General features: G+C 36.1%; 1 protein-coding gene across 8 annotated transcripts in view; it reads right to left on the reverse strand.

Annotated features, from left to right (window-relative positions):
• The window catches only part of AGTPBP1 (ATP/GTP binding carboxypeptidase 1), a 59,832-nt gene that overhangs the window by 1,374 nt on the left and 31,608 nt on the right, over positions 1-26,850 (reverse strand). For all 8 annotated transcript variants that reach the window (XM_084305064.1, XM_084305065.1, XM_084305061.1 and 5 more), the window contains 8 exons: positions 26,307-26,394; positions 25,501-25,645; positions 23,693-23,846; positions 22,741-22,921; positions 21,144-21,273; positions 20,662-20,793; positions 18,283-18,459; positions 12,882-13,042 (listed from right to left, as the gene is read on the reverse strand). In XM_084305064.1, coding sequence (XP_084161190.1) covers positions 12,882-13,042; positions 18,283-18,459; positions 20,662-20,793; positions 21,144-21,273; positions 22,741-22,921; positions 23,693-23,846; positions 25,501-25,645; positions 26,307-26,394 — 1,168 coding nt within the window. The remainder of the gene's footprint in view (positions 1-12,881; positions 13,043-18,282; positions 18,460-20,661; positions 20,794-21,143; positions 21,274-22,740; positions 22,922-23,692; positions 23,847-25,500; positions 25,646-26,306; positions 26,395-26,850) is intronic.

A 26,850-nucleotide genomic window follows, 5' to 3' on the forward strand; every position in this document is an offset into this window, starting at 1 on the left:
ATTTTACTAAATACTTTTTACTGAAAAGCATTATGAGCAATTATACTGCACATACTGCAGATGACAAATCGAGTCAAGTTTTTCTGGCCTACAACTAAAATTAAGTTGCCATTTGAGTCATAACATTTATATCTGGTCCTCACATTGTCACGGTCCACAAAATGATCCATGCTTGTAACTAATAGCCTCCAAGAATAAGAGAAGTAATACTTTGAGTGTGAACAAGAGAAAGGTTAATAAGTAACTTTCTGATCATCTCACCTTCCTAAGACAGATGAAAACAAAAGTAAAACCAAATAAATAAACAAAAATTTTTAAAAAGTATGTGTGTTTTCCAGACCAAGTTTTACTACTCTCCCTTGGCACATAAAAAGCTATCTGCTTAAAACCACTCAGTATTGCTAAATATTTCATAAGTTGTTTTATATTCAGATGAAGTCCTAAGAAGGTTTTGTAATGCGTTTTACCTAATAATCAACTTACACAGAACTCAGCCAAAAGAGCATTCTCATAAGAGAAGGCATCAGGTACTTGTATAAATGTTTGCATATTAATTTTGATGAATTTTGTCTTAAGGCACACAGTTTATTGTGGCTGTGGGTTCAAAATTAAAAGGATTAGTCATTCCTTCTTTCTAGTTCTGTTAAGAGCTTAAATGGATCACTTGAATCTGTAACGCAATCCCTATTCATTGCGAATAAACTTCACACTGTTTTCTTCTACCTATAATACCAATAACATGCTACACTAACATTTTCTGAAGTTGGCAATTAATTCATATTTTGGGAGAACAACAAATAGACGAACTCCTAGTCCCAGTTTAGGAAAAAAAAAAAAAAAAAAAAAGACGTAAGACCTAAAATAGTAACAAAACAAACTATCAAAAATTCAATTCAGTTGGAGTTTCTGGATTTACATTTAAAACAATCTGTACCATAGTTCAGTGAACAAGCTATTCACACACTGATCAGTGCAAAAGGGAGTACTCCACCAAACTAAATACTTGCAAAGGTTATTTAAATTGTAACTAGGGTAACAACCCGCTATGTTGGTTAAAGAACTGGTGCCAGCTCTTTGAACAAAATTATTTCCATTTAGGAGAGAGACCATGTGAGGAAAACAACCAGTATCTTCACTGAGCTGCCTCTTCATTTCACAGGTGGGCAAACCACTGTACTGTAAGTAAAGATACACACTTCATTTGAAGAACCTGCTGTAGCCCCAGGAAATGTATACAGTTTTTTTGGGCTTTCATTTTGTGACGCTTTATGCCCTAGGCAGTTACTGCCTGCCAAGATTTTCCTTTAATGGGAAAAAAAAAAAAAAAAAGCTGAAATGTTTCCTTTATTTCGATGAGATAGCACCAAATATATCATATTCCAAAAAATGCACAGCATTTTTTTTTTGTAGGTCCTGCTTCTAACCACTTAACACAGGTATTGATTTGCTGGGTTTCACATGCAAGGAATCCACACTGCAATTGCAGGATAGATTGTGTAATTCAATTCACAGGAAATGGACCCATTAAATCTGAATGTAGGCCCTATCTAACTAATAATTCTGAATACTGAAACAAAAAACTACAATGGGTTGTGTCAATGACAAATACTTTATTAGCCATTGACAGTGAGATGTTAATGCATTACAGTAGGCACTCAGAAAAATTCACATTAGTGAGGTATTATATAGGCTAATAAAGCTCTCTGAAAAAACTTCTACCACTTTTTTTTTTTTTTTTTTTTTTTTTAAGTAAGTTTCATTGTTTGGAAATTAAGCTTTAATATTTAATCCAGTACAAAAATAAATAAGCAAATAAAGCAACCAACAAGCCTATTTAAAAAAGTAGCAAACAACGAAGCTTATTTTAAGGGGAACACACTGAACTGGACAAACTAGCAAACCACAAAGTTTACTATGTAGAGATGCCTTGTCAGTTCATAGAATATGTCCTGCTTTACACTGTGTTGCAAAACAATACATGTCTGTACTGTTATTTGTCTGTACACAGTACATGTCTGTACTGTGTTATTTGTTATGTTTATAAAATGTATTTCATATAATCATATGTATGCACACTTCTGGCTTTTAGAAATTCAGCCAGTGTGCACAGTCTTAACGTTGTTATGTCTGATATACGACAGTTCAGATGTTTGCTCTGGCATGTATACATGCAAAATTCTTGAGGATGCTTTTAGTTGCCACTTCCTGTATAATAAAATCAACATTATAAATTTCATTATTCAAGAAAAGTACCAGTACAATAGATAAACTGATCTCACTCTCAAAACTGCATAGACTTTTAATGTAGAAACTGGCTCCAAAATCTGCCTCATAAGCTTCCTACTGCCCTCCAAAACACAATGTGCCAACACTTCTCAATCATTAATTATTGAAAACAAAAGTTTAAATATATTGAGATGACTTTTCCCATTTTCCCTTTGAGTCTTCGTTCCTCACAAAACGGTATGCCAGAATGTTTTACATCCAAAGGAAAAACCTGTTGCATACCGCTCACATACATTTGCTTTGCCATGGCTTGTCTTCTTCTAATGTATCAGATGCTAACCTTGGATATTTAACTTTCCATCAGTCTTTATTCTACAGGTTAGTGTGAACCTGCAAACTACAGTTACTGCTTCACTGCTTTACCGAGGCTTGGCTACAAGAAATGTAGAAATCCAAACACCTGAAAAAATTTCTTACTCTTTAATCAAATCCTTCGTTTGCCTCCCCGCCGCTCCCCACCCTCAGCATATCTTGTGACAATATACTTCTAGCTGCCATCATGCTGATTCAGTGGGTTTTAATTTCCTAACTTTTCCCTTGGGCTGTTTCTAATTAACTTGCTCAATAATCCCTCTTCCTCTACCCCTATACCTCCTGCATTTGCTTTTAAAAGGAAACCATTATTTTTCTCAAGTTAACAGAGATTGTTTATCATACAGCCACGGTTTGTAGCCTAATGGATGTTATAATCGGTGTATCTTCTGTGAACTTTTGCAAAGATTTTACTTGAATAACATTTTATGGGTAAAAAGAATAATTCCTAAATGTCAAGTAACATACCTGATATAACTTTTTGGTCCTCATATTTATGAAGAACTTCAATAATATTCCTTTAATATAAAAAAGTGCATTTTCTACATCACCTGCCATCAAATGCACTGAATTTAGGTATGAACACAGCAGCTTACTAAAACATTTATTTTTAACAAAAATGCCTATGTTTTTTCTTATTTAAATTAATGCTCCAAACATAAATAAACAAAAATAAACCCATTTGCTAACATGATGTATTTTTTCAAGCTAAAATTTTATTTGTCCCTCAAAGACATACTTGGATTTTTCATTATCCATATGACTCAATTACAGAGAAATTAATCCACAAGCCAGACACAAACACAACCAATTTAAGTCCCATGGAGATAAGCAATTTTCTGAGACTACAGGGGAAGCGCACACATTTAAAAACTTCTGAAGAAAAAAATATAAGAAATGTTCTCTGTTAAGCAGTGTAAAGTTGCTGCTGCCTGGGGATTTTGGAAAGGAAGGAGAGAAAAATCTAAGAACTAACAATTTCTTTTAAAATTGCAATGCCAGGGGAGGGAAAATTTTTAAGGAACAAAAGAGTCAGGATGTACCACAAAGGAATCATTTATCCATTCCTGTTCCTTGATTTCCCTTTAGGGTCCACATTGTTTTATAGGAATCAGCAAAGCTGCAACAGGAGTGCTGTGCCCTTAAGGAGCTCTTCACCTGTGTGCTGTTCCCAAATCAGCAAGGATAGTTTGTGAAGAGAATTTCCAATACTAAAGAGAACAATTACATGTCCAACTCCTTTCCCAACCACGAGTAGCTGTGTATCCAAATCCCCTTTAAGTTTTATTTTTCAATATCCCCACTTACAGCATTCCATTATTTCCCTCCACAGTTTAACAAAAAGTAATCTCAACACTTTCTGTGTGGTATCACCCCGAAATACATCTTGTAAAACTCAAAACTGGATTAAATTGGTTGGATTCCACAACTGTTGACTTTAGTACTTTACACCTAATATTTGGATCACATTGCCAAGAATGGAAGAGAAGCGTGAAAAGTGGATCACAGACACAGAATGGGTGAGGTTGGTGGGGACCTCCAGAGCCCACCTGGCCCAACCCCTGCCCAAGCAGGGCCACCCACGACCGCGTCCAGGCAGCTTTTGCAGCTCTCCAAGGAGGAGACTGCGCTGCTGATGTGGGCAGCCTGTGCCTGTGTTACAGCCGGTGCCCAGTGCCTCCTGTCCTGGTGCTGGGCACCACTGAGGAGCCTGGCTAAACCATCCTCTTTGCACCCTCCTCCCTTCAGGTATTTTGTACACATTGATGAGATCCCCCGAGCCTTCTGAACATAGCTCTCAGGAGAGGAGAGCACCTCATAGGAGAGGTGCTCCAGTCTCTTCGTTGTCCTTGTGACCCCACCTATCTTTTCAAAAAAGATACATCTTTTCAAAGATAATATTAATATTGAAATAATATTAATATTGAAAAGATATGTCTTTTCAATATATCCATGTCTCTCTTACACCATCATTCTGTCTGAGCAAAGCTTATGAGTTATTAAGATGAAGGGAAACAAAATAGCTCAAATTCAGTTCCCTCCTGGCAGCCCACAAAGAGACCCTTTGCAAGAGGATCTCTGTCAGATATTCTCTTGCATGTGCCCCTACCACTCTGATATATTTTCTCAAATATGACACGGTAAGTGCAGGAAATGGATTTCACAGATGTGTTTTTTTTCTTCCCCATAGCTCGTATTGGCAGTCTGCTTTTCTACCATTTCCTAGATAGCCAAAAGCATTCCCAAAAGATGCTGTCTGCTTCTCTGCTGTAATTGAATCAAATTAACAAACAAAAACACAACACGTTCTAGAACACACCAATGAGTGTCAAAACAATTAATGAAAGGACTAGAAAAAAAGGTCAAGTTACTGAGCAAGAGATAATTCCAGTAAGTCCTAGCAGTTATGACTGCAGTCATGTGTTTTTGTTTCATTGCATGCAGACCTTATCAAACCTGTCAGCATAACAACTATAATTCTTACTACAAGATCAGTATTACAGTCTAATCTTTTCCATTTGGAAATGGAGGGAAACACTGGCAAACTGGTCTGAAATAATTAAAGAAAAATAAAGTGTTTAATTCATCACTTAAAATGTTAAAGTGCACTGCCAGAGGGGAAATAAATCTTCTGACTGCTTTATTTTTCTTAAGTCAAATATGTGTCAGACATGGTTCAAAATGAACTCATGGAAACTGAGCCTACGTGTAATGAAATATCAGAGGTAAATTTTAAAATATTAGCATTTACTTGGCCATTGTAAATACAACTAGTAAAACCAAGGAGAGCTTGAGAAACCCTCAAAATCATTTGCAAATAAAACTGATGCTTCTGTGTTTACATTTCGACGTTTGAGCTTGGCTGTTTTTCCTTTCAAGCATTAAAACTGTATTGTTTTTTATTTTTACAGTAACACCAGTAACATTCAAAATATAAAGGGAGTAACTACAATCTTTTTCACTGCTTTACTCTAACGAGGACATTAGAGCTGTGAAAAACTATGTACTTTTATACTACTTATTCATATTTTTTTTTACCTGGATTTTCTGTAAATAGTTTTCCTCAGTCATCACTAACAGTAAGTAATGAGCTGTGAATCACGTAAGCACAAAGAAATCATAAGCAGTACTTTTACTATAATAGAATAATAAAAATGGAAGTCTGGGCATATGAAGCAAGGAACTGTGTGTGACTGACTATCTTGTGGTCCACGATTGCTTCTGAAGAGGCATAGAAACTAGCTTTATAAATTTAACTCAGTAGAGACTCAGTGTAGTTCCAGTGCTCAAGCGAATAAATAAATTAAGCCCAATAAACCAGCTGATAGAGGTTTTTAATATCTTGTCTAGAACAGCTCACAAACACAAAAACTTCATCACTCAGAATACATCAAAGGGCAAATGGCCCACATTTCCCAGATTTGGCATAAAGATTTCAAGATATGTTAATAAAAATCACTTGTCTAATACACCTAGAAATAGAACAACATTACAGGAAAATCTATGTGCCTTGACAAGGGCAGGGACTTCTGACCCAAGGAAAAGTAGCCAGCTCCTTACTGTGGAGGGGAAAAAGAAAATTGTACTAGGCAAAGCTTTCATCAAAACAGCAGTAAGGTGTCCTATAGCACAGAAGCCCTCTGTGCTTCAGGTGTAAGAGTACCTGGCAAAAACACCACAAGATCACTGATGTTCCATTATTGTCAGACTGGTTAAGTGGGAAAAGGAGAGCTCAAGACTTTGCCGAGTCTCATTATGAGGTGTCACTGGGAGCTGGTATGCATCGTACCTATGGCAATTAGGTAGAGCCTTCTAGACAGACCTTTTGGAGCACACACCTGCCCACCCACGATGACAAAAAAAGTTATGATTAATAAATTTACAAGAATAACACCTTGAGGCAATGGCCAGTGTTCTTTTTCACTGTACAACAGAAATGCAAAACTGCCTTGAAAACTACTTCACCAGTTGCTTAAAAAAAAAAAAAAAAAAAAAAAAAAGCTTGAAGAGAAGTAAAAGTTATGAAAGACCTGTGGAAAATCTGTTCTGAACCACACTTTTCTTCAGCACTTAAAAATCTAAATGTTCCTTACTCAGGAGAAGGGGCTCCCACTTGTGACAATCCAATTTTATTTTTGAGGAGTTACTATCTGATCACTACCTATCTACCAAGCCCTCAAGCAATCCCTGAGACAAAATTAAAAAAAAAAGATTATTTTGTTACAATTCATTTTAAACTAAATCTAGACCAGAAGAACATGGTATCACGAAAAAGCTGAACTTTAACTACACCCTGTTTCACAAAGTGTTTCAGTTCTAAATATGAGTACCTGCAAGTATATAACTACAGAGACTTCCTCTGTGAGTATCATCACTGATGAACAGTACAGGTTTTTGAACTTTCTGCTGAAATATGTAGTGAGTGCTGCAGAAGATTGGAAACTTGGACTTCATGCTAATCCCCTTAGCAAAGGATGAGAGAAGACGATGTGCAAACATACATAAAAAGGTACTTTTATAGCTAATAGTGGTGGAGGTATTGTGAACAGAATTATATCATCTTCCTTATACAAAAACCATGTATTTATATGGCTTCTATAGCACAAAGCACAGATATCAAAAAAAAAAAAAAAAAAGAAAAAGAAAAAGAAAAAAGAAAAAAAAGGAGTGAACCCAGCCACCCAGGTAGTAATTTCCTAATACTGTGGGGTTTATTTATCTCAGAAGAGTACCAGAATTATAATTAAAAAAAAGTCATTTTTTCTAGATTTACTAAATGAACGTTTTTGCCAGTTTAGCTGTTACATACTTATATTTTTCAATGGTTTTAATTAGAGATAATTGCTTAGGTAACATTGATTAAGCAAATCTGTTTGATGATGCATCAGCAAATTCAAGAAAATCAGTGGCTGAATATAAGGCTGCTGTAGTTACACGAAGTTTAAGAAAATTCACATTTGAAAGAAACAGTGTGATATTAGGTTGATGTTCTAGTAACACCACAGACAGCCATGCAATTTAAACTTTTCTCTGAAAAAGGTTTCCTGTCAAGTGTCCAATTCCACTCCCATTTTTTTAAGTAAAAAGCATTTCTGCTGAATTCAGTCAAGTAAGTCTGTACATGAAAAGTAACTTGATAGTTATAATTGTTAAGAAAGTGTCCAAACACAAAGTCAGCTACAAATAAACAATGTATTTCATTCCTGATGTTATGGTTTCAAGATACATTGTTGGAAACCATACATTTGATTTTTTTCAGCACAGATTCTTACACAGGCATATGCTATTGGTAAATGACCACTCAGAGTAAGGTACTTAATTTCTCAGTTCACGCTACACAGTTTCCTGTTAGTGTTATTAACATGAATCAACATTTAATAGGTTAGAAGAACAAAGCCATCACACACTAGAAAAATCTAAAGTGTTGTTAACAGATTTCTCCAATAAAGCTTAACACTTTTTATGTTAATGTTCTTTACCTGATAGAAGTTTTAACTCTAACATGCACAGAATCTGATCTTTTTTCCACTGCCTTCATTTCTTTCCTGCAGTAGCAGTTGGCTATTGCCATTCACTGCCTGTAGCTGTGTAATACCTAAAGGTCATGACTGGGGAAAATTTTGTTTTTAAAATGATTTCTAAATAAAAACTCACTTTTAAAACGTTCAATGAAGTTATTAAATGATCTCTCCCCAGTATAAAGTTTTGTCTAACAGCACAATTACTTTTGGATTTTCATGACGTGGCCCACTGGAATGGAGCCTGAACCTTTGTGGGTTTTGGATGTTTTGGGTTTTGTTGTTTTTTAAGTTCCTTAGTACCAGTTATCTTTCTTACACAAAAGGATTATAAACAGTTCTGTGTACAGCCTCGTCAACTTTCTTATAAGCATCATGTTATTTTTCAACTCTGCTCACATGTGCCAACCTACACTGCATTTCTACAGTAGCGAGTCTTTTATTAGTGCTTTCAGAAAATCCAGAATAAAGCAGCCCTCATAACCCTTGTTCTCACCAACAAAACATAAATCATGTCAGGGGCAGCTTTTCCCCTGCTCCAGCGCAGTGTTTACATGCAATTAATTTTGGTACACAATAGCTTTGTTTGTTTGTTTGTTTTTAAGAGCTAACTTGATTAAAGCAGTATTTTAGCTGAGAAAGAAGTTTGAACTGTGTATCCATAGCCATATCTTTCTCTTCAGGATTTGCTTTATTTCTTAGCATCAAAACAAGCCACCTTCCTGCTTTCTCTTTTTTTCATCTAACATTGCTCAAGTATTCTATCAAACAGAAAGCAGTAACAACCTTTTACTGACTGGAGGCACTTTCACACCCTGTCATAAACAATGCACTTTAAAAGTACAAGATGGAAGAACTGTAAATCCAAAGGATTATACTTATGCTTGTACATACTCTCAAAGAAAGTTATCAACATATGTGCAGACTAACTTTGGCAAACCTATTGCAGAATTAGGACCATAGCAATCAGCTTTACTGTGAAACTTAGCCTCACTGAAACCGGAAAATCTCAACAAATGATTGTGCTGATTGAATTGCATTTCTGAACTTTCAGAAACGCAATTCAAAGAAAACACTAATTCTGCTCTTACCTTATGGTAACATCTAGCATAAGCATTTAATCCAGACAATAGTTCTCTAATTCTTCAACGCAATCACACCTAACTTGTTCTACTGTTTGAGGATCAATTAAAAGCAGAATGGTGAAAGCATAACCAAATTGTTTTTTCCTATTCTGATGCTTACGTGTTTCGGATGTTTCTTTAGCTCTCTGCCGGAAACTATGGGGACTGACTCATGTATGACATTTCTCATTTCAACAGGTGTTAAGGTCAATCCGCCCTGAATAACGTTAATGAACTGCAAAAACCAGCCCTTTTTTTTTTTTGTCTAAAACACAGCCAGTATCTATGTGAACTAACACTCTAACTTTTTATAGAGAGATAAAGTTACATAAAGATTCATCATCTGAGGCACCGGTTGATATAAAGTTATGTGGAAATCTGGGGCTGTTCTCCAATGCCACCCCGATAATTAGTCACTCACAAATACATCTTTGTTCAAAATACCACAATTTGATGCTTAGTATTTCAAAGAGATGCATCTATACTGAAGCTTGGTTCTAATAAAATTGACAATGATACAACACTTCTGGATGAGAAAATATTATATGGTTTCCTTAACATATACGAGGTGCAAATAAAATACAAACTATTCTTGAAAGTTTGCACTCAAGGCTGTAATGTAAGAAAGGCTCCAAGAGATAAAGAGCAACATGTTAGTGTTAGATTTTGAAGTTTAGCATGTTTCTCTAATGCACAAAAGGTACTTTTTATTCTGACTACCTGACTTAGTACTTCAATTACTCCAGCTGCACGAAACACCAGCAAACTTTTTAAATTACACTTTTTAAAATACTTAAATGGAATTTCTCCCATTTCAGTCTGCATCCATTGCCCGCTGTCCTGTCACTGGACACCACTGAAAACAGCCTGGCTCTGTCTTCTTTACAGGCTCCCTTCAAGTATATGGCACCCTGACAAGATCCACCCGAGCCTTTTCTTCTCCAGGCTGAACAGTCCCAGCTCTTTCAGCCTTTCCTCCTATGGGAGATACTCCAGTCCCTTAATCATCCTAAGGGCCCCTCATTGGCCTCTCTTCCAGTACATCCATCTCTGTCCTGTAAAGGAGGGCCTAGACCTGGATACATATCCGGGCTGTGGGCTTACCAGTGCTGAGCAGAAGAAAAGTATCACCTCACTTGAGCTGCTGGCGACATTCCTCCTCAAGCAGGAGTAAATAATTGAGACTGCCTCAGTGATATCACTGCTGTGACTTTGTTTTTTGCCCTGCTCGTCTTGGGAACCTGAACTCCACCACCCCCTGGTCATTGCAGCCAATGCTGCCTCCCACTTTCACATCCCAGCCAGCACATCCTTGTCTGCAAGTACCAGGTCCAGCAGAGCACCTCTCCTTGTTGTGTCTGACCATTCAGTAAGAAACTTGTCATCAGTGCCCTCCAGGAACCTCCCAAGGTTGCTTACGATCTTCTGTGTTGTTCCTCCAGTAATGTCAGGCATGGCTGAAGCCCCCCATGAGGGCCAGGGCCTGCAAATGTGAGGCTACTTCTAGCTGTCAGTAGAAGTCCTCCCCTACTTGCTGCCTGGTCAGGTGGGCTATAGCAGATACCCACTACAATGTCACCCACAGTGGTCTGCTCTTTAATCCTCACCCAATAAACTCTCAGTTGGCTCCTCACCCTTGCCCAGGCAGAGCTCCACGCATCCGGGTGTCCTCTCACAAAAAGGACTTCCCCAACTCACCTCCAGATACCTAGCTTTCCCTCAGCTGCAGAACTGCACTTATGGAAGCTATCCCACCACATCTCTGTGATCCCAACAACATGACAGAATTGCAACCACACACAGACCTTTAATTCACTATTTTTACTCCCTGTGCTGTGTGCATTAGTATGCAGGCACTGCAGAGAAGCACCCCCAGCATGATAATTTTCCAGAAACGCTCTGTGACTTTTTTTTCCCCCCCGTAATTATATAAAAAAAGAGATTCAAAGTTACTCTTCACTAATCCATATCTATGCATATTAGACATATTTTAAGCATGGTACTTACTGAAGTTACCCACAGCCTCTTCAGTGTATACCTCTGCATTCAGGCAATTCAGCTATGCCCACCCTTATTCTGGACTGAAGTCTGTCCATACTTTTCTTAAACTCCTATGGAGACTGTGCAGCTTTCCCCGTTGATCTATCTGAAAACTTCATTTTTGCTTGCCATACATATTTGTGTGTGTGTGTGTGTGTGTGTATAGAGAGAGAGAGAGAGAGACAGAGAGAGAGAGCATAGACTGTAGGTAATATATATATCTTCTCCTTTCAAATTTAAGGCCATTACTTCTGATCCTGTCTTCTCTAGACAGAATAGATTCCTTGAATTTAGCTTTTTACGTTTGAAAACAGCTCTCATATTTCCTCCTCCTCCAGCTCTGAGTTTTCCTTTTCATTTTGATAAAGGCCTTGTGAGGAAAATTATAATCAAAACAATTCATTTTACTTGCTGTAGTAAGACTTCCCGTATACTAAAGTTGGAACTCTATCTGGAATCCTGTCTTAGAAGCTTTGCAGTGTAGAACATTTTCCTTTGCTCCACATTTTAATATCATGGAGTTTATCTGAGGTGCACTATGGAATCTTTTCAAGCCTCAATACTGGAACTGAACATGACCCCTACCTTCCACAGGGTACCACAGACGCTCTCCCATATTTCTGCTAGTTCTGCACAGTCTACAGACAAATTCCTCATTAGTGTAGCTTCAAAAGTCTTAGGCACCTTATTATTTTAGTTCCACAAAAGCAAAAATAAGTTCTTTTTTTTTTTTTTACCCCAACCTTCCCCAGCTGGAGATATAGTCAAGGTCACTGTAAAACTATTTTTGACTTAAAGTATGTTAAGTGATAACATGTTATATAGCACACAAATCTTATTCTTTTCCAAACTCATCTAATACTTTTCTTAAATTTGTAATTCTACATTATTTCATCTCCAACCACATTTTCAGAAAGAGATGTTTACACATTTGAAATAATTTGTTTCCTGTGTATCTCCAATTACCACATACACGTGGATACTAAGTGCATGGAAACATATAACAATACGTGTGGTTTTTCAACCCTATCTAAGGCTTTAACAGTTTGACAACATAATAAGCTAGCTACTGAACAGGTACAATGCACTTTGTGTCACAAACCTTATTTCATTTGTTTTAAATTCTTAAACTACTCTTATGTATCTGTACCGGAGGAAAACATATTTGGAAGAAAAATTTACAGTTCCTACAGTAATTTTCAACTTATATAGTTCAAGTCTGTCCAAATAAATTTTTCATACTGTGTTCAGTAATAAAATTAAAAAAAACTGCTGTGAGAAAGAGACAATTGAGACTTAGGGTTCCACTGCATATAATGACTCCCTGATGACATTAAAATTTATACTAGCAACAACAAATGTTAGCATACAGTCTCATACAGTCTGACTTTATTACTACTTTCTTTAAAAGTTTGAAGAAATTGAATTAACAAGATAGTGTACAAGTAATCTGAGTATATTGAAAAACTAAGTGTCACAACACAACAACATTCTTTCTGAAGACTGAAATAACATTTTTTGAGAGAATCTTCACTTAATTTGAGAAATAAACTTTTTTACCTGGAAAAAAAAAAAAGGAAATATAATAAATGTGTACTACCTTGTCACTTTACAGCTCGACTCAATCAACTCATTTTCAATATCCAGCAGACTAGAAGGTAGGTTGTATTCCAAAGGTGAGGCCATTCTTTTTAAACGCAGTAAGCCAACACAGAACTTGGCTCCCATCTCCTCCAGTTCTCTTGTCCCTATCTGCAATCCCTAATTTAAAAATAAGATTTAAAAAATATAAAATAGGTACATGCAGATAAACCCACACATACTGCACAATTATTATTTACAACACATTTAAGAACTGCAGAGTAAATGCTTAGCACAAGTATCAGGAACAAAACAAAACAGACAATAACAACTTGAGTCTTCTAAGGGGAAACAGACATTTCTGGACACTTCTGCATTTCTTCAAAGCTTCCTATTTAATACGAATAGCACATCAATATTAAAAGAACTTTTACCCATTTACATTGGAAGAGAGAGATTAGATACTATGTCCAAGTTTATAAGTCTAAATTATTTATAAAAGTTGAGACAAAATTAAAAAAAATGAATTTCAAATAAGAGTATCTCAAATACAAGATTTTTCAAACAAAAGTCCCTTCAAAATGAGTAAATTCACACTTCGACCATGATCAACTTCATTGATATGTTCTAACACATAAACGAGAATTTAAAATAATGTTACTCCTTAACATAAACAAGTATCTCTTCCCCTCCTATGAGTTAGAGGTTACATGTTAATTCTGAAAGCATTTATTCACACATTTATTAAATAAAAAAGACAAACATAAAATTGAAGTATCAAAAGCAAGAGTTTTCTAACTTGAATAAGATATTTTCTTCTGTGAAGAGGTAGAATTTGTGTTATTCTTCAAGACCACATATGACATGTCCCATCAGATTATAGACTTAGTGAGCAATGCTTTATGTAAGGACAGAACCTCTGACCTCAACTCTTTTACAAAAAGAGAACAGTATTACAGAGTCATCCTCAAATATTACAGAATTGGCCAGTACTGAACCATATATACAATAACATATTCAGTGTCACAACCTAATTCAATATTCCCTCTGCAACTTCTTACTCTCAGGAGAATTTAAGGAAGAGTTTAGTTTGTTTCTTCTAAGCCTCTTAAAGAAATGGGTAGTTAAAAAGAAGCTTTGACAAAACAAGCAGGAAAGCAGACGAACCAGGAAACAGTGGCAAGCTCTCACCCAGGAGGAAAATATATGAAGCAAAAAGAACAGAGAATCCTTTTTTTTTTTTTTGACCTAAAAGCTAGAGCACAAGCTTTGTATGTTGCCACGCTGATGCTGTACTATAAAATGCAAGGCTCAGAAGAATTGTATTGCTGTTTGCACGTACTTCACGTACTTCTGTTTTGACTGTATGCAAACTTAAATGGAAAGCTTGAATTTATTTTTCTTGCAATTTCTCTTTTTATCAGTAGTCTTCATAAACAAGGTGCCTTTTAGTAACAAGAAAGCTAAAGCAATACCTACTATTCTATAAAAGTGTCATCCTCCTGTCAAATGGCACAGAAACCTGTTATCAGTGAACAAGAATTGGATACTAAGTATTATTGTTAATAATAATACTACTTACCTCTTTTATAGTGCTTTTGTGCTGTAGGTTTCAAAGCACTTTATTAATAAAGGAAGAATTATCCTCATTTTATTGATGGAGAAATGGAGGCAGAGAGGGCTGAAGCGATTTGCACAGTGTCTCACAGCATGTCACTGACCCCGCTGGGAACAGAAATCAGTTCTCCTCACTCCCAGTGCAGTACCTTATCCACAGAGGCCAAATTTTTGTTTATGTTTTGTTATCTGTTTGCACATCTGTAACATTCGAAGACCCCAATCATAGCTGGGGCTCCACTACGCTAATCACAGGAAGACACAGTCCCTGCCCCAAAAAGATTAAAATAACATTAAGGACAAGAGGCAACAAGTATGCAGAAGAGGAAGGAGAAGTGTAACAGTAATCTCACTGTTACAAAGATTACTAAGGTGCACAACTGGATGTTCAGAAACTTTTCCGATCATTGTCTACATCTGTTGCTGAAGAAGATACAGTTAGTTGGCAGACTCCTTACAGAGAGTATCAGAGGAGTGGCTGTTTAAGTTGACAAGAGTATAGTATGAAATAAAGTGCAAAGACAATTGTTAGAAAGATAAATAGCGTGTGCATATTCCATGGCTGCTATTTTCAGCACAGCAGAAACAGTACATAACTAAAGAGAAATCTAAATGGATCAAATAGGAGATGGGTAACTTGTGAACCAAGCAGGACTTTGAACATGCTATACTGAAGAGTCTATAGGCTTGAAGTAAAAGCCTAAGCTAAAGTCTAGGTTTGCTTTTATCATTTCTTTGATCAGCAGAGAATGCAGTAACACATACTTGTCAAATATAAAACTTCTTAATCCACTCTTAATGATCTATCAGAAAATTCTCTTACTTTCCACGAAACAAGGGACCCAAAGTCTGCTTCAAGACATTGTAATTGCACTGAAGAACTGAGATGAAGTTCACTGTTGCTGAAGCTTTGACTGTACTCTGCTTCTTGATCTTCCAAATACCTTCAACTATTACTCTAATACCTTCAACTGTGGCCAAATTAAGTTTCTTATATGTTACAAACATTGCTGTTAAGCACAAGTTTAGCCACCTCAAGGTAGCTTAAAAAAAAAAAAAAAAAAAAAAAAAAAAGATGCTTGGAATTTTGGCTGTTTGAAATTCTGATTTTTTTTCCTTTTTCCTTTATATTTTACACAGTCATTATCCTATACAGCAGACAGTAATATTTTTTACAGCTGATTGGTGTCTTCCTTACTAAGTACGGCATGTAAATGGCTTCATATTTCTTCTCAGCAATGGACTCTCCTACCCGAAAACAAAGATGTGTGACAGAAGGTGCAACAGGCTGCCACCTTAAGTTGAGACAAATCTTCCTGTAATATGTATTTAAATAGAAAAGTTGTACTAAGATTTGGAGAAAGTAGGGGTTACAAAGATGTGATCATTTTTGTGAATTCGAAGTGTAGAGATGGAATGATCATGGTAACTTTGTTTGTTGACCAAATCCTTGTTTTAGACTCTTGAAGTCTTCTTTTCTGTGCATTGTAAAATTTCCAAGCAACAAAGCCTTCTCAATTAACTTAATTTTTAAGTCATACTACCAAACTCATTAATCTCCAAGCAGGAAAGGAACAGATTTCCTAGTTAAATTACTGTTCAACTTTTAGGTTTAGTAACAAAATTTTCCTTTTATCTGGAATCTTAACTATCCTTCATAGATTACTGAGCAACTTTTCACCTCATCTTTTTGGTTTTCGTATCTTGAATCACAGATTGCTAAACCATATTTGCAGCACTGATTTTCAATGTGTTACAAAAACAACACACAAGCAGTTCAAGTGAGTTTGCTTCCAGAGATAACTGGCCCAGCGATCCTAATTGCAAACTTCAGTTAAACAACTTCCTTCCTGTCTGTACACAGTCTAGCATCATCACTGTCCAAGCAAAATTAAAAATAATAAGAAGTGATGACCAACTTTGGCAGAGAGTCATAATTTCTTTCAAAAAGAACAAAATTTTTTAGTAATCTTCTTTGTGCTTTGACAAAATTCAGTGATGACAGTAAGCCAGGAGAGCAGAAAAGCGCTTCAGACCTTTACACAGCACACAGTCCCTCAGATCTGAACTGTCATGTCTTTTGGGGTGGCAAGCAGGAGAGGAGAGAATTTCAACAGCTTAACTCAGTTTTGTGTTTTGAAATAACATATGAAATATGAAAACAAATTTATATCACAAGTCCATTCATGGAGTTGCTGGCTTCACTTCCTCCATAGAAAAAAGGCCCAGTCTCTTCTCTCTTTGGCAGTCTCCTTGCAGAAATGTTGCTCTTTCCTTTATCTGTCTAGTAACTTTGGCCTTTGAGACAAATTTCATTAATTAACCTGAGCATTATCATAGTGAAGAAACAATGAAGGTTCTTCCTGTATGACAAAGAATGACTAAGACCTCATGAACTGTTTCATTCCAAACAAAATAAGTGACAGAACAGCAATTCAATCTCATCAACTTGTTTATAGCATGTAGGAGAATGCTTTTCCCTTTAGAGTAACTGATTTTTCCACAATTCAGCCATTTCTTCCTCCCTCACTGAAGGGCTTTGCAACTTAAGCATCTCAAAAGTTTGTCCACAAAACATCTCTATTCACCTTTCAATAAGAACTTTCTGTAGGAGCACTGTGAAGGCCATGAATGTTGATGTTTATAAGAATATTCTGGAAGTATCAAACTAGCTGGATAGGTTATTTTTTAAAACCCCATAATGTCAACATCTGAGGAACAATGAAAATTTTAATGGAATATTCCAACAATAACAGGAATGCTTGTTGTTAATTGACAAAATTAATGCACTCATTCAGTAGTTACAGACCTATTATAATTCCTGCCAAAATATCTTCCTGCTGTCTGAAAAGATAAGCATGGGTAAATATACCTCATTACACCCTTTTTTCTCCTCCTCCTTCTTTGTCCCAGCCTTCTGGTTCTCATTTTGTCAAGCACCTTATCTGAGGCTTCTGGTCACATTTTCTTGAGTAGAAAAGAGTTTAGTCTTCTAAACTCCGTTTTGAAGCAGAGGAAGATGTGACTTCTCTGAACGTTCACTTTACAAACTTGCTTCAACTTTTAGCCACAATTAACCCAGTGATGGAAGCTGAAGATCCGATGTTAGGATTTTTACTTTTTTTTCCTTTTCTTCCTACAAAGGTTTTTCCTTATGATGTAAGTTTTCTACTAGTGAGGGGGGTCGGTTTTTGTTTTAAAACATCCATCCCTATTAACGGTTTGAATTACACAACTTGAAAAAAAGCTCGAAGTCTAGAAATGAAACAGCTATGATGAGTTTACCTAAAGATACACACTTAATAGTGTTGTTAAAACAATATGAAAGTGTTTTGCTTCCTAAATTTATTTCTTGATCTACAAAAATTCTGTACTAAATACTTTCTGAAGAACCAAGAACTGCCATGGTGAAGTCTAAAACTGCCACATGTGAAGGATTTTTTTTATTCTACTATTGGCATTTATTACCACCCAGTCTGAATAATCTACTGGAAAGAACAGTTCTCTGAATTTTTTAATTACATGCATTCATTTGTGCTATAAGCAATAATTAACAGTAAGCTTGTTAAAACAGCCCATAAGCATAGCATACAATGATGTGTTTTAAGTGACAGACAAAGACTGTTATGCAACTTGTAATATTGCAAATAATGTCATTTCACCAACTTTACAGTACAGAGATCTTAGAGCAGTTTTAGAAGTCTAAGGTAAGCAAGCAAGCAAGTGGGGTTATAGACCAGGATACCAATGCAAATGGTAGAAATTATAAAGCAAGAGCAGTTTTAACTGATACACTTTCCTACCTTGTATTTACCCTGGTCACATCCACATAATGTGCTTTCCATGGTGTAGCTCCTCTGTACTCCAATCTCTCTCCAGACAACAACTCGTGCTGTTGACTCCTTGGACTTTTCCACTACAAAGCTGCAGCTGCCCATACAGAATGCTGGTGCAGTTTGACTCAGGATCTTAGGGAGTGTCTGCAAGACAATAATCCGAAAGAGACGGTGATTCTTTATTCCATTTACAAAAGGAAGGGAAGAGAAAACATTAAATCACAAACTGTCATCAGAAAATCTGTCTGTAGTTTAAATTAATATAAGAGTAATAATTAAAAAGACTTTGCCAGCTGGACTTATTTAAGCCCAGGAGGCTCAAATGACAACAGGTTCGTAACTTCCTACTTGTTTAAATCCTATTTTTCAGACGCAGTTCCTAAAATGAAGTATTAGTTAAGTGTATAGGAATGAGGAATTCTTCAGGTGATCACTATCTCCTTCTAATTCACCCAGATAACTTTGCTTAAATTACGTGTCCTACACAACCCTTATAGTTAAGGAAGCATAATTCAGATATTGAACTGTTCCAACAATCCAACCTGCAGACCTAACAGGCACAATTTTATTAATACATAAAATTCATCCATATTCTGCAAAGCACTAAGCACACAATTAACCTCAAGATTATGAATCAAAGTTCAAGCTGTTCACATTACAGCTATGGAAAATCATAGAATCATCTAGGTTGGAAAAGACCTTCAAGATGGCCTGACCTACCAGGTCCCATCATGTCCTTTGGTGCCAGGTCCACATGCCTCTTAAATGCTCCAGGGATGGTGGACTCTACCACTTCCCTGGACAACCTGTTCCAATCTTTGCTACCCTCTCTGTGAAGAAATTCTTCCTAATATCTAATCTAAACCTCCCTTGGAGCAACTTGAGACCATTTCCATGACAGGATTATCATTCCTCACCTGAGAAAAGAACTGACACGCTGCTTGTTACAACCTTTCACTACCTTTCAGGTAGCTGTAGAGAGAGCTGAGGTCTCCCCTCAGCCTTCTTTTCTCCAAACTATAAAACTCATGTGCTCTCAGTCACTCCTCATATGTCTTGTTTTCTAGATCCTTCACCAGCTTTGTTGTTCTACTCTATATGCACCCCAGCACCTCAACATCTTTCATATAGCAAGGGGCCAAAACCTGCCCTTCTTGTAGGTTAGTCACATTTGCTAATTTCCAGTCAACTGCATCCATCATGGTTAGCTAAGACTGCTGGTAAATTACTGAAATCTCCATCCAATAAAGGATGCAGATTCTCCTAATCTTCCTTTCAATGTTCATGTATTTATAAAAGCACTTTTTATTGTCTTTTGCTGCACTATACAAATTGAGTTCCAGTTGGACTTTGGCCCTTCCAATTTTCTCCCTGCACAATTAGGCAACAAGCTCTATAGTCCTCATGAGCCGTCCACTCCTTCCAGAGTTCATGAACTCTTTTCCTTGCTGAGTTCCTGAAGAAGCCAGGCTGATCTTTAAAGAAAAAGGTCCTGCCTTCCTGGCCTCCTTTGCCTTTCAGAACCACTCCCAAGACAGGTTTCTAAATAGACCAAATGCTGCCTTCTGGAAATCCAAGGCAGCAGTTCTGCTAACCACCTTCCTTACTTTACCAAAGATCAAAAACCCTATCATCTCATAATTGTCATGCTCAAGACAGCTTCCAACCATCACATCACCCACAAGTCCTTCCCAGTTTGCATCTCCTTAGAAAACACAAGCTGTTTGGATATTTTAGGTTGCACATATTTCTAATTGCCACATGGCGGCAGTGGAGCTACACAGAATAAATTATCACATAATTCTTTGAATTTTATTTTATGAATTTTTAAAAGGTTATATAATACAGTGGATGTTGCTCATGTAAATTAATTGTGTATTAGGGGTAAATGCCTCATAACTACATGTTTTTAAAACAGGAACTTTGCTTTTTTCCATATATATGAGTATTTCTCGGGGTAATTTTGTTATTTTTGCTTATTTTCTTGACCCTATTCTATTATTTCCCATACTCAAATGATTTTTTTTCCATTGACTAATTATAAATGCACAGAAGTATATTTTCCATATATTTGCTTCAAGGTGTTGAACAGAAAAAGCATACAATGCTATTTGAAAAAAAATTAAGCACTCTGCTAACAGTAAATTCTTAAGCTGTATTAGCATACAAATGATGTTTAAAGCTATCAAAATATTTTGACATACACAGATGAACTAAAAGCGATCATTCCAAATAAGTCTGGTTATGCTATGAAGTCACTGTGTGCACAGAATAAGACTAGGAAGTTATTTGAAAGGCATATTCCAAATGCATGCCAAGTGAAAAAGGTATTAATGTCAAACTTACCCTATAACCAGGGTCTTCCATTAGGTCACAAGAGGCAGCATTAACATTTGTGTGCCACATTGTCTCTTTGATGCTGCAGCCATACATAAATACATTCTTTTTACGTGAATGGCCATGATAATCGCAGTAAACCTACAATTAACCATATACCACTATAAAGCCAAGGCACATAAATTTTAAAAATCTTCATTTATCCTTCTATTGTATTTATATTTTCACTGTTGAAAGTTCAAAAAAAATATCAAACAAAACTCTCTATATGATAAACTTTTGCATTATGAAGAAAAGGCAGGATTCTTCTATGGAAGGATTTAACCCTCCACCCTAACAATAAAAACAAATTCAGACTTAGAAATCTGCAAAAGCTCATTTCACCAAGTCAAATTTTTAAGTGTGATACGTTGTAAGACCTTATGAAAATGTTTGTTTTATAGAACAGCTAAGTTTAAAAGCTTCAGAATTGTTTATACAGACATACTCACCAGTGGTAAACGTTTAATAGCAGCCAAATATTGCAGTAAGCCTTTAGCATGGTAAATGGTGGGATGCAGATCTGGATTTGGATTTTGCCACTGTCTGTTTAAGTCTTCTCCACTTAAAGAGCAACGGTGGCTATTGTAGAGGAAGAAGGAAAAACACATGATAATATGTTTGTATTATCTGAATACTTTTAAATAAGCTTCCCCCCCCAACCTGAAGTTTTAGTTGTTACCACTGCTTCTTTGGAACAGCCTGGTAAGAAATAAACTTCAGTTTTATAACACTGTGATTAATAGAAACGTATAGAAATATTTGAGCTTTTATTTTTAAGCCATGTTACAGAAAACGTAAAAATAAATCAGAAGTGGCTTCTCATATTAATTTAATTGTTATCTTGCGTATGTGCTGTTGAAACTGAAAGCTTGTGATTTTATTTAAATGCTAGTTCAAAATCAGTAACTTCAAACATATGGTATCTTTACAGTTTTGGTGTGTTGACTTCTGTAACAAATACTAATGTCAACCAGAAATCTAAGATTTCAACGTGAAGTCATCAGGAGACAGCCAGCTATTACGAAAATAAGGAAACAAAAATCATCTCTGTATTCAGCAAACTTTCAGTAAGAACTGTTTAGGTTGCAGAAATTCACATTTGTACAGTCATTTTCAGTACATTTCTTTTTTAATTGTGTCTGATTGGACAGATTTGTTAACTCTCTTAAATTGTGTTAAACTTTCACTTATAGTCTGAATGATTTAATTCCAGGTTTTCAGGTCGTACGTATTTTTATGTATATAAAGAGAGGGTTCTACTCAAATCTATCATTGGTTTGAATGTGTTTTATTGTTGTTTTTTTTTTTGGAAAAACTTCTAAAATACTACTCATAACTAGGTAAGAAAGAAGTGCAGATTCACCATACTGGAATTTCCATTTTATGAGAACTCCCTATAACCAATATAGACTGCTGAATACTTATTGATTGCAGTGTCAAAGCGTTCTGAAATATTCCTTGGATTTAGTAAGAAAAGTAGTAGTAAATGAAAGTATTGCCATTAAGCTATCATAAATTCAGGATACTCTCTTACTGACCTAATATAGTTCTCCCCTTTAATAACACCTGATGACACAGCCACTTCCATAACATCCTTCTAAAAAACACAGGAAAAAAAAAGGGAGAACTATATAAAAAGCTGTATCAGATATAAGAACTTACTTTTCATGATAAATATGAACTTGTCATACTTTTACTAGAAGCAGCTGTGGTATCATATACCATTCTATACCTATCCGAGACTGCGAACAGTAGTATTTTCTAGTAGTTCAGAGAGACAATTAAAATGATATCAAATCAACCATAAAAAATGAACATATATTTATAAAGTTTGAATTCCTGAAACAACTGCACCTACCTTGGAAAGCCAAAAAATGGAAAACTAAGGTCTAGAAATTTCCTAAGTAATTTTCTTCATACTAAATACTTCTTTTGTTAAATATGTTTATGTTTTGGGATTAGTTTAGATTTTTTTTATTTTTTTTAATAACAGATTCAAAGACTTTGTATTAGAGGTCAAGTATCTGTAAGTAAACTTATGCTTACTTTCCATTGATGACACCATCCGGATTGAGCATGGGAATAATTTTGAAAATATAAGATTCTCGTAAACTTTGGGCATTTGGGTTATTGCTCATAAGATATTCCAGTGTTCCCTTCATAACCCAGCTTGCATTAGTCTCTCCAGGATGTACACGAGCAGACAGAAAAATATAAGGACGATTCCCTAAAAAGAAGCATGCACAAAAGTTGCAAAATAAGACTCAAGCTAATTAAGCAGTCTGTTAATTGAAGAGAGGAAAAGACAGCCTCTTTTATTACAAACCACAATAGATTATTTGGGAGTTATTTTTCAGTATATTCACATAAATGGGGAATTCTTGATATAGCTTGCCAGAATATTGTTACAAGGACTGCTAATTACAGAATTCTCACAATTGAGCTTTAAATTCAATCCAAGACACATGAGCATAACCAGCTTGAGCTGGTGATTACGATCTGACAAGTTTGATGCTTTTTTTTTTTTTTTTTTTTTTTTGCAATAGACAAAACTTGTGGCAGGGAAGAATAAAATAGAATGCTGTTATGACCAAAGTGCAGTTCAAATCACAGTAGCTTACACATGACTCTATCTTTAGCTCTGGGAAAGATTTTTTTTTTTGACAAACAAATATGCTGAACTTTTGGAGACAAAAAGGGAACTCAGAACTCAGGTACCCCTTTCCAAGGTGTATTGCCTGCAAAATGCTACATGCAAAAATATCTAGCAACTTAATATTTGAAAGAAAAAAAGTCACTTATAAATATCCTTGACTACCACAAGTATTTTTAAATAAAAAACAAATCCTGAATATGAACAAACTTCTCCTCTATTCATTAATCTTACTCTATTTACATTGCTACTTTTACAATGCACAGTGGTTAATACTATTTTTTTTTTCATAAAGAGATGTTTTTCCATTTTTTTCAGTTGATGAGAAAGAAAAATCATACTTACTAAACTGACAGATGTGTTCATAGTAATTTGACTCTGGCATGGCTGTAATAGTGACTAAGGGACAACTGTTGCCAGCCAGGGTCTCACAGAGAACATCTTGTCGAAAATATATCTGTTGAGGGTTGTGCATAGATTCCAACTTCTGAAGATGCATCTTCATCCCCAAAATAATGACAAAAAAAATACAGATCAAACGTTTTGCAATCGTTTATGACAGCTTATTCCACGTGTCCTGTTTAATCCTGCTTTCTTTTTGTCATTCTAAACAGTATTAAAGCTTCCATGGTACTTTTGATCATTAAATACCATTCTCTGTATTTCTAACAAACTGACTGCTTTTCTTTATATAGCCTGCTGTTACAACTGCTTTGAGGCAAATGAAGGAACAGAGAGTAGATTTCTTCCTTTTCTACCAAATGAAACTGTAAGGGTACGTGGAAAGTGAGTGCCTGTGATTCACTAAGGTTACCTGATCGGGGACCTTTTCAGTGCAGAAGATAACAAGTAAAGGGGGAAGCAATAACCAGGAACGAGAGAGAGACAAAGCTGGTAAACAAGATATAATAGAAACAATGGCCAAGATCAAATGTCTCCAGGCATTAGGCTGATGGGCCTGGAAAAATACAGGCAAAGCTTTGGAGAAAGCTAGTTGGACTAGCCAGCAAGTTTGAGGACCCAGGTCCAGGCAGGGTTACCAAGCAGGCAGAGTCATGCTGGTCTTCGGGAGGCACCACGAGGCAGAGTGCCTGCCAGATGAGCGTGTGCACCCATGTGCCAGTAAGCATCCATCTGGACTAGCCTGCAAGCAGAAGGCCTCTACAGCAGGTAAGAGGGGTGAGGATCAGGCATGGACAGATGGGCCATAGCAGCACCCCACGACGTGTGCATGCTTGTGAATCCAGGGAAGGGGGATGCTCTCACTTGGATCAGCAGTCTTTACCAGCTGGAGAGAAGGAAAGAGACTTGAAACTAGGTTTGAAGTAAGTATTGGAAATGTTAAATGAGGGCTGTTGAAGGCAGCACCTTGTCTGTGCCAGTCTGTGTAGCTGTGACACTGGGGGGTGGGGAGATGGGTGTCAGTCTGTCTCTATCTAGGTTACTGCTACTACTGACTGAACCTGCAAACAGGGAAGCAGCAGCCACATCCATCAACCTGGGACAGAGACCCCTGGGTCCCTCAGCTGGGCTCCAGCAGCTGGTTAGGCAGAAACCCCAGGCCTCAAAGCTGTTGGAGGCAGCAGCTGCTTATAAACTGCCATCAGGGAGAGAACACTCCTTTGTAAAAAGCTTTGCTCAACACAGTTTCATACTAGCCACTGAATCCCCAAGCGTATTTTTAATACTATGACAAAAACAACCACTTGAAATTCCAACCAAGTTTTGCTTGGTACTTTACAATACCCTTTTCAGGTAATTCATTATCCTGAAAATGTCCCTGATTATCTTACGTAATTGTAACTTTGATAGATCTGTTATGAAAAGGTATACATACATCATCAGGATATGAGTCATTTGACTCAAAATAAATAAATAAATAAAATTCAATTAGTAGTTTTCCAGACAATTATGAATTGTGATTCTCAGAAAAAACTTTTAGCCTGAAAGGAAGCATTTATTTTTCCAGTTACTGTTTTTTATAACAACCTACACATCACCATTCTAAGTACTAATGTTTTATAATCCTCAATTTCAAGCAGCATTTTGAACTCCACAGAAAGAAGTAAAAAGAAATCAATCACGAATGCTTCTGTATCACATTCTCTAAATGTGTAAATATTGATCTTTGTAATGGATTGTAATCTTCTCACCTTTAAAGTTGAGTATGTATATGGATAATGGTAAGCAAAGTAGCAGACATCATCTTTATGTTGAAAAGTCACTGTGAACGTAATCGTGTAGTAAGATTTTCCTTTCTGACCCCCAGCAGCAATCGAACTTCTTGAAAAATGATTCCTAAGAGTAAAGTGAAGCGAATAGACATACTAGAATACTTTTCAGTATCGTTGATTATTTCTGAACCACATTATAAGAGCAAGAAAATTTTTAGGGACTGTATTTCTCTTCCCTTTTCATCCAGGTTAAATCCACTCTTTCCCACCATCTGTAAGATACTTCATCACAGTAGGGATACACATGCATGCACATCAGGAAGATGCGAGTACACAAACAAACAAAAAAAGGAAGTAAGCAACTGTTGACCAGAAGGGTAACACAAGGATATGCTGTTACCTTCTCATCCTGTGTTTTACGATTGCTCTACAATGATTGCATGATTAAATAGAAAACAGACTAAATACGAACACCACTTTATCAATATTACTGGAAATCACTATTAACATTTCAGTAAACAGGTATTTGCACATTCCATAAAAAGGTTCTCCAGCAATATGTAATGAAAGATGAACTACATTTGCTGTGTGCTAATAAATAAAAAAAAAAGCACCCAACATCTGTCACTTGTGTCATTCTCTACAGCTGAGGAAGAAAAATGTGTTCAAAACCAAACCACTAAAATGTAATTATTAAAAGTTAATACCAAACATTTTTCCTTAAAAATTCTACTTACACTAATCTTCAGTAAAAGCTTTGGTGTATGTTTGACAGGTGTACTTACTTATAGTAACAAATATCTGTCCCAACACGAGTCCATGATGGTCGAGAATTTAATGCTTCCTGAACAGAATACATAAGGGGCTGCATGCCTTCAAGGAAAAAATGCATCTCATTTTAATGCTTAACCTTAAACGTCACAATCTTATAAGTAATGGACCACATCAACATTTTTATGTGAGTCTCCAAACTAGCTATGCTCATTTACTATCAAAGAGTACACTTGTATAAATATCTGAATATTATACATTCTATACATTCTTTTTCAATCAGGTCACAAAAGACTGTCCTTCCTCCTTGTTTTCAGAAAACAGCAAATTAAAAAAATCAGATCTACACAAGGTGAAAACAAAATGTGTAAGCGAAAGCTGTGGTTAGCACAAATAATAATCCACGAAAATCTAGGGTTCTACTCTATCCAACTCACCTATATAAAAAGGCTTCAAAAAGTTGTGTTTGTTTTTTTTAAAAAAAAAAAAAACTATTATCCATTCACGTGGATAACTGTAAAAGTAACTGATGTTTCAGAATGATATATATATTTTTTT

This window comes from Netta rufina (genome assembly GCF_964035555.1).
Source record: "Netta rufina genome assembly, chromosome: Z".
Taxonomy (NCBI): Eukaryota; Metazoa; Chordata; class Aves; order Anseriformes; family Anatidae; genus Netta; species Netta rufina.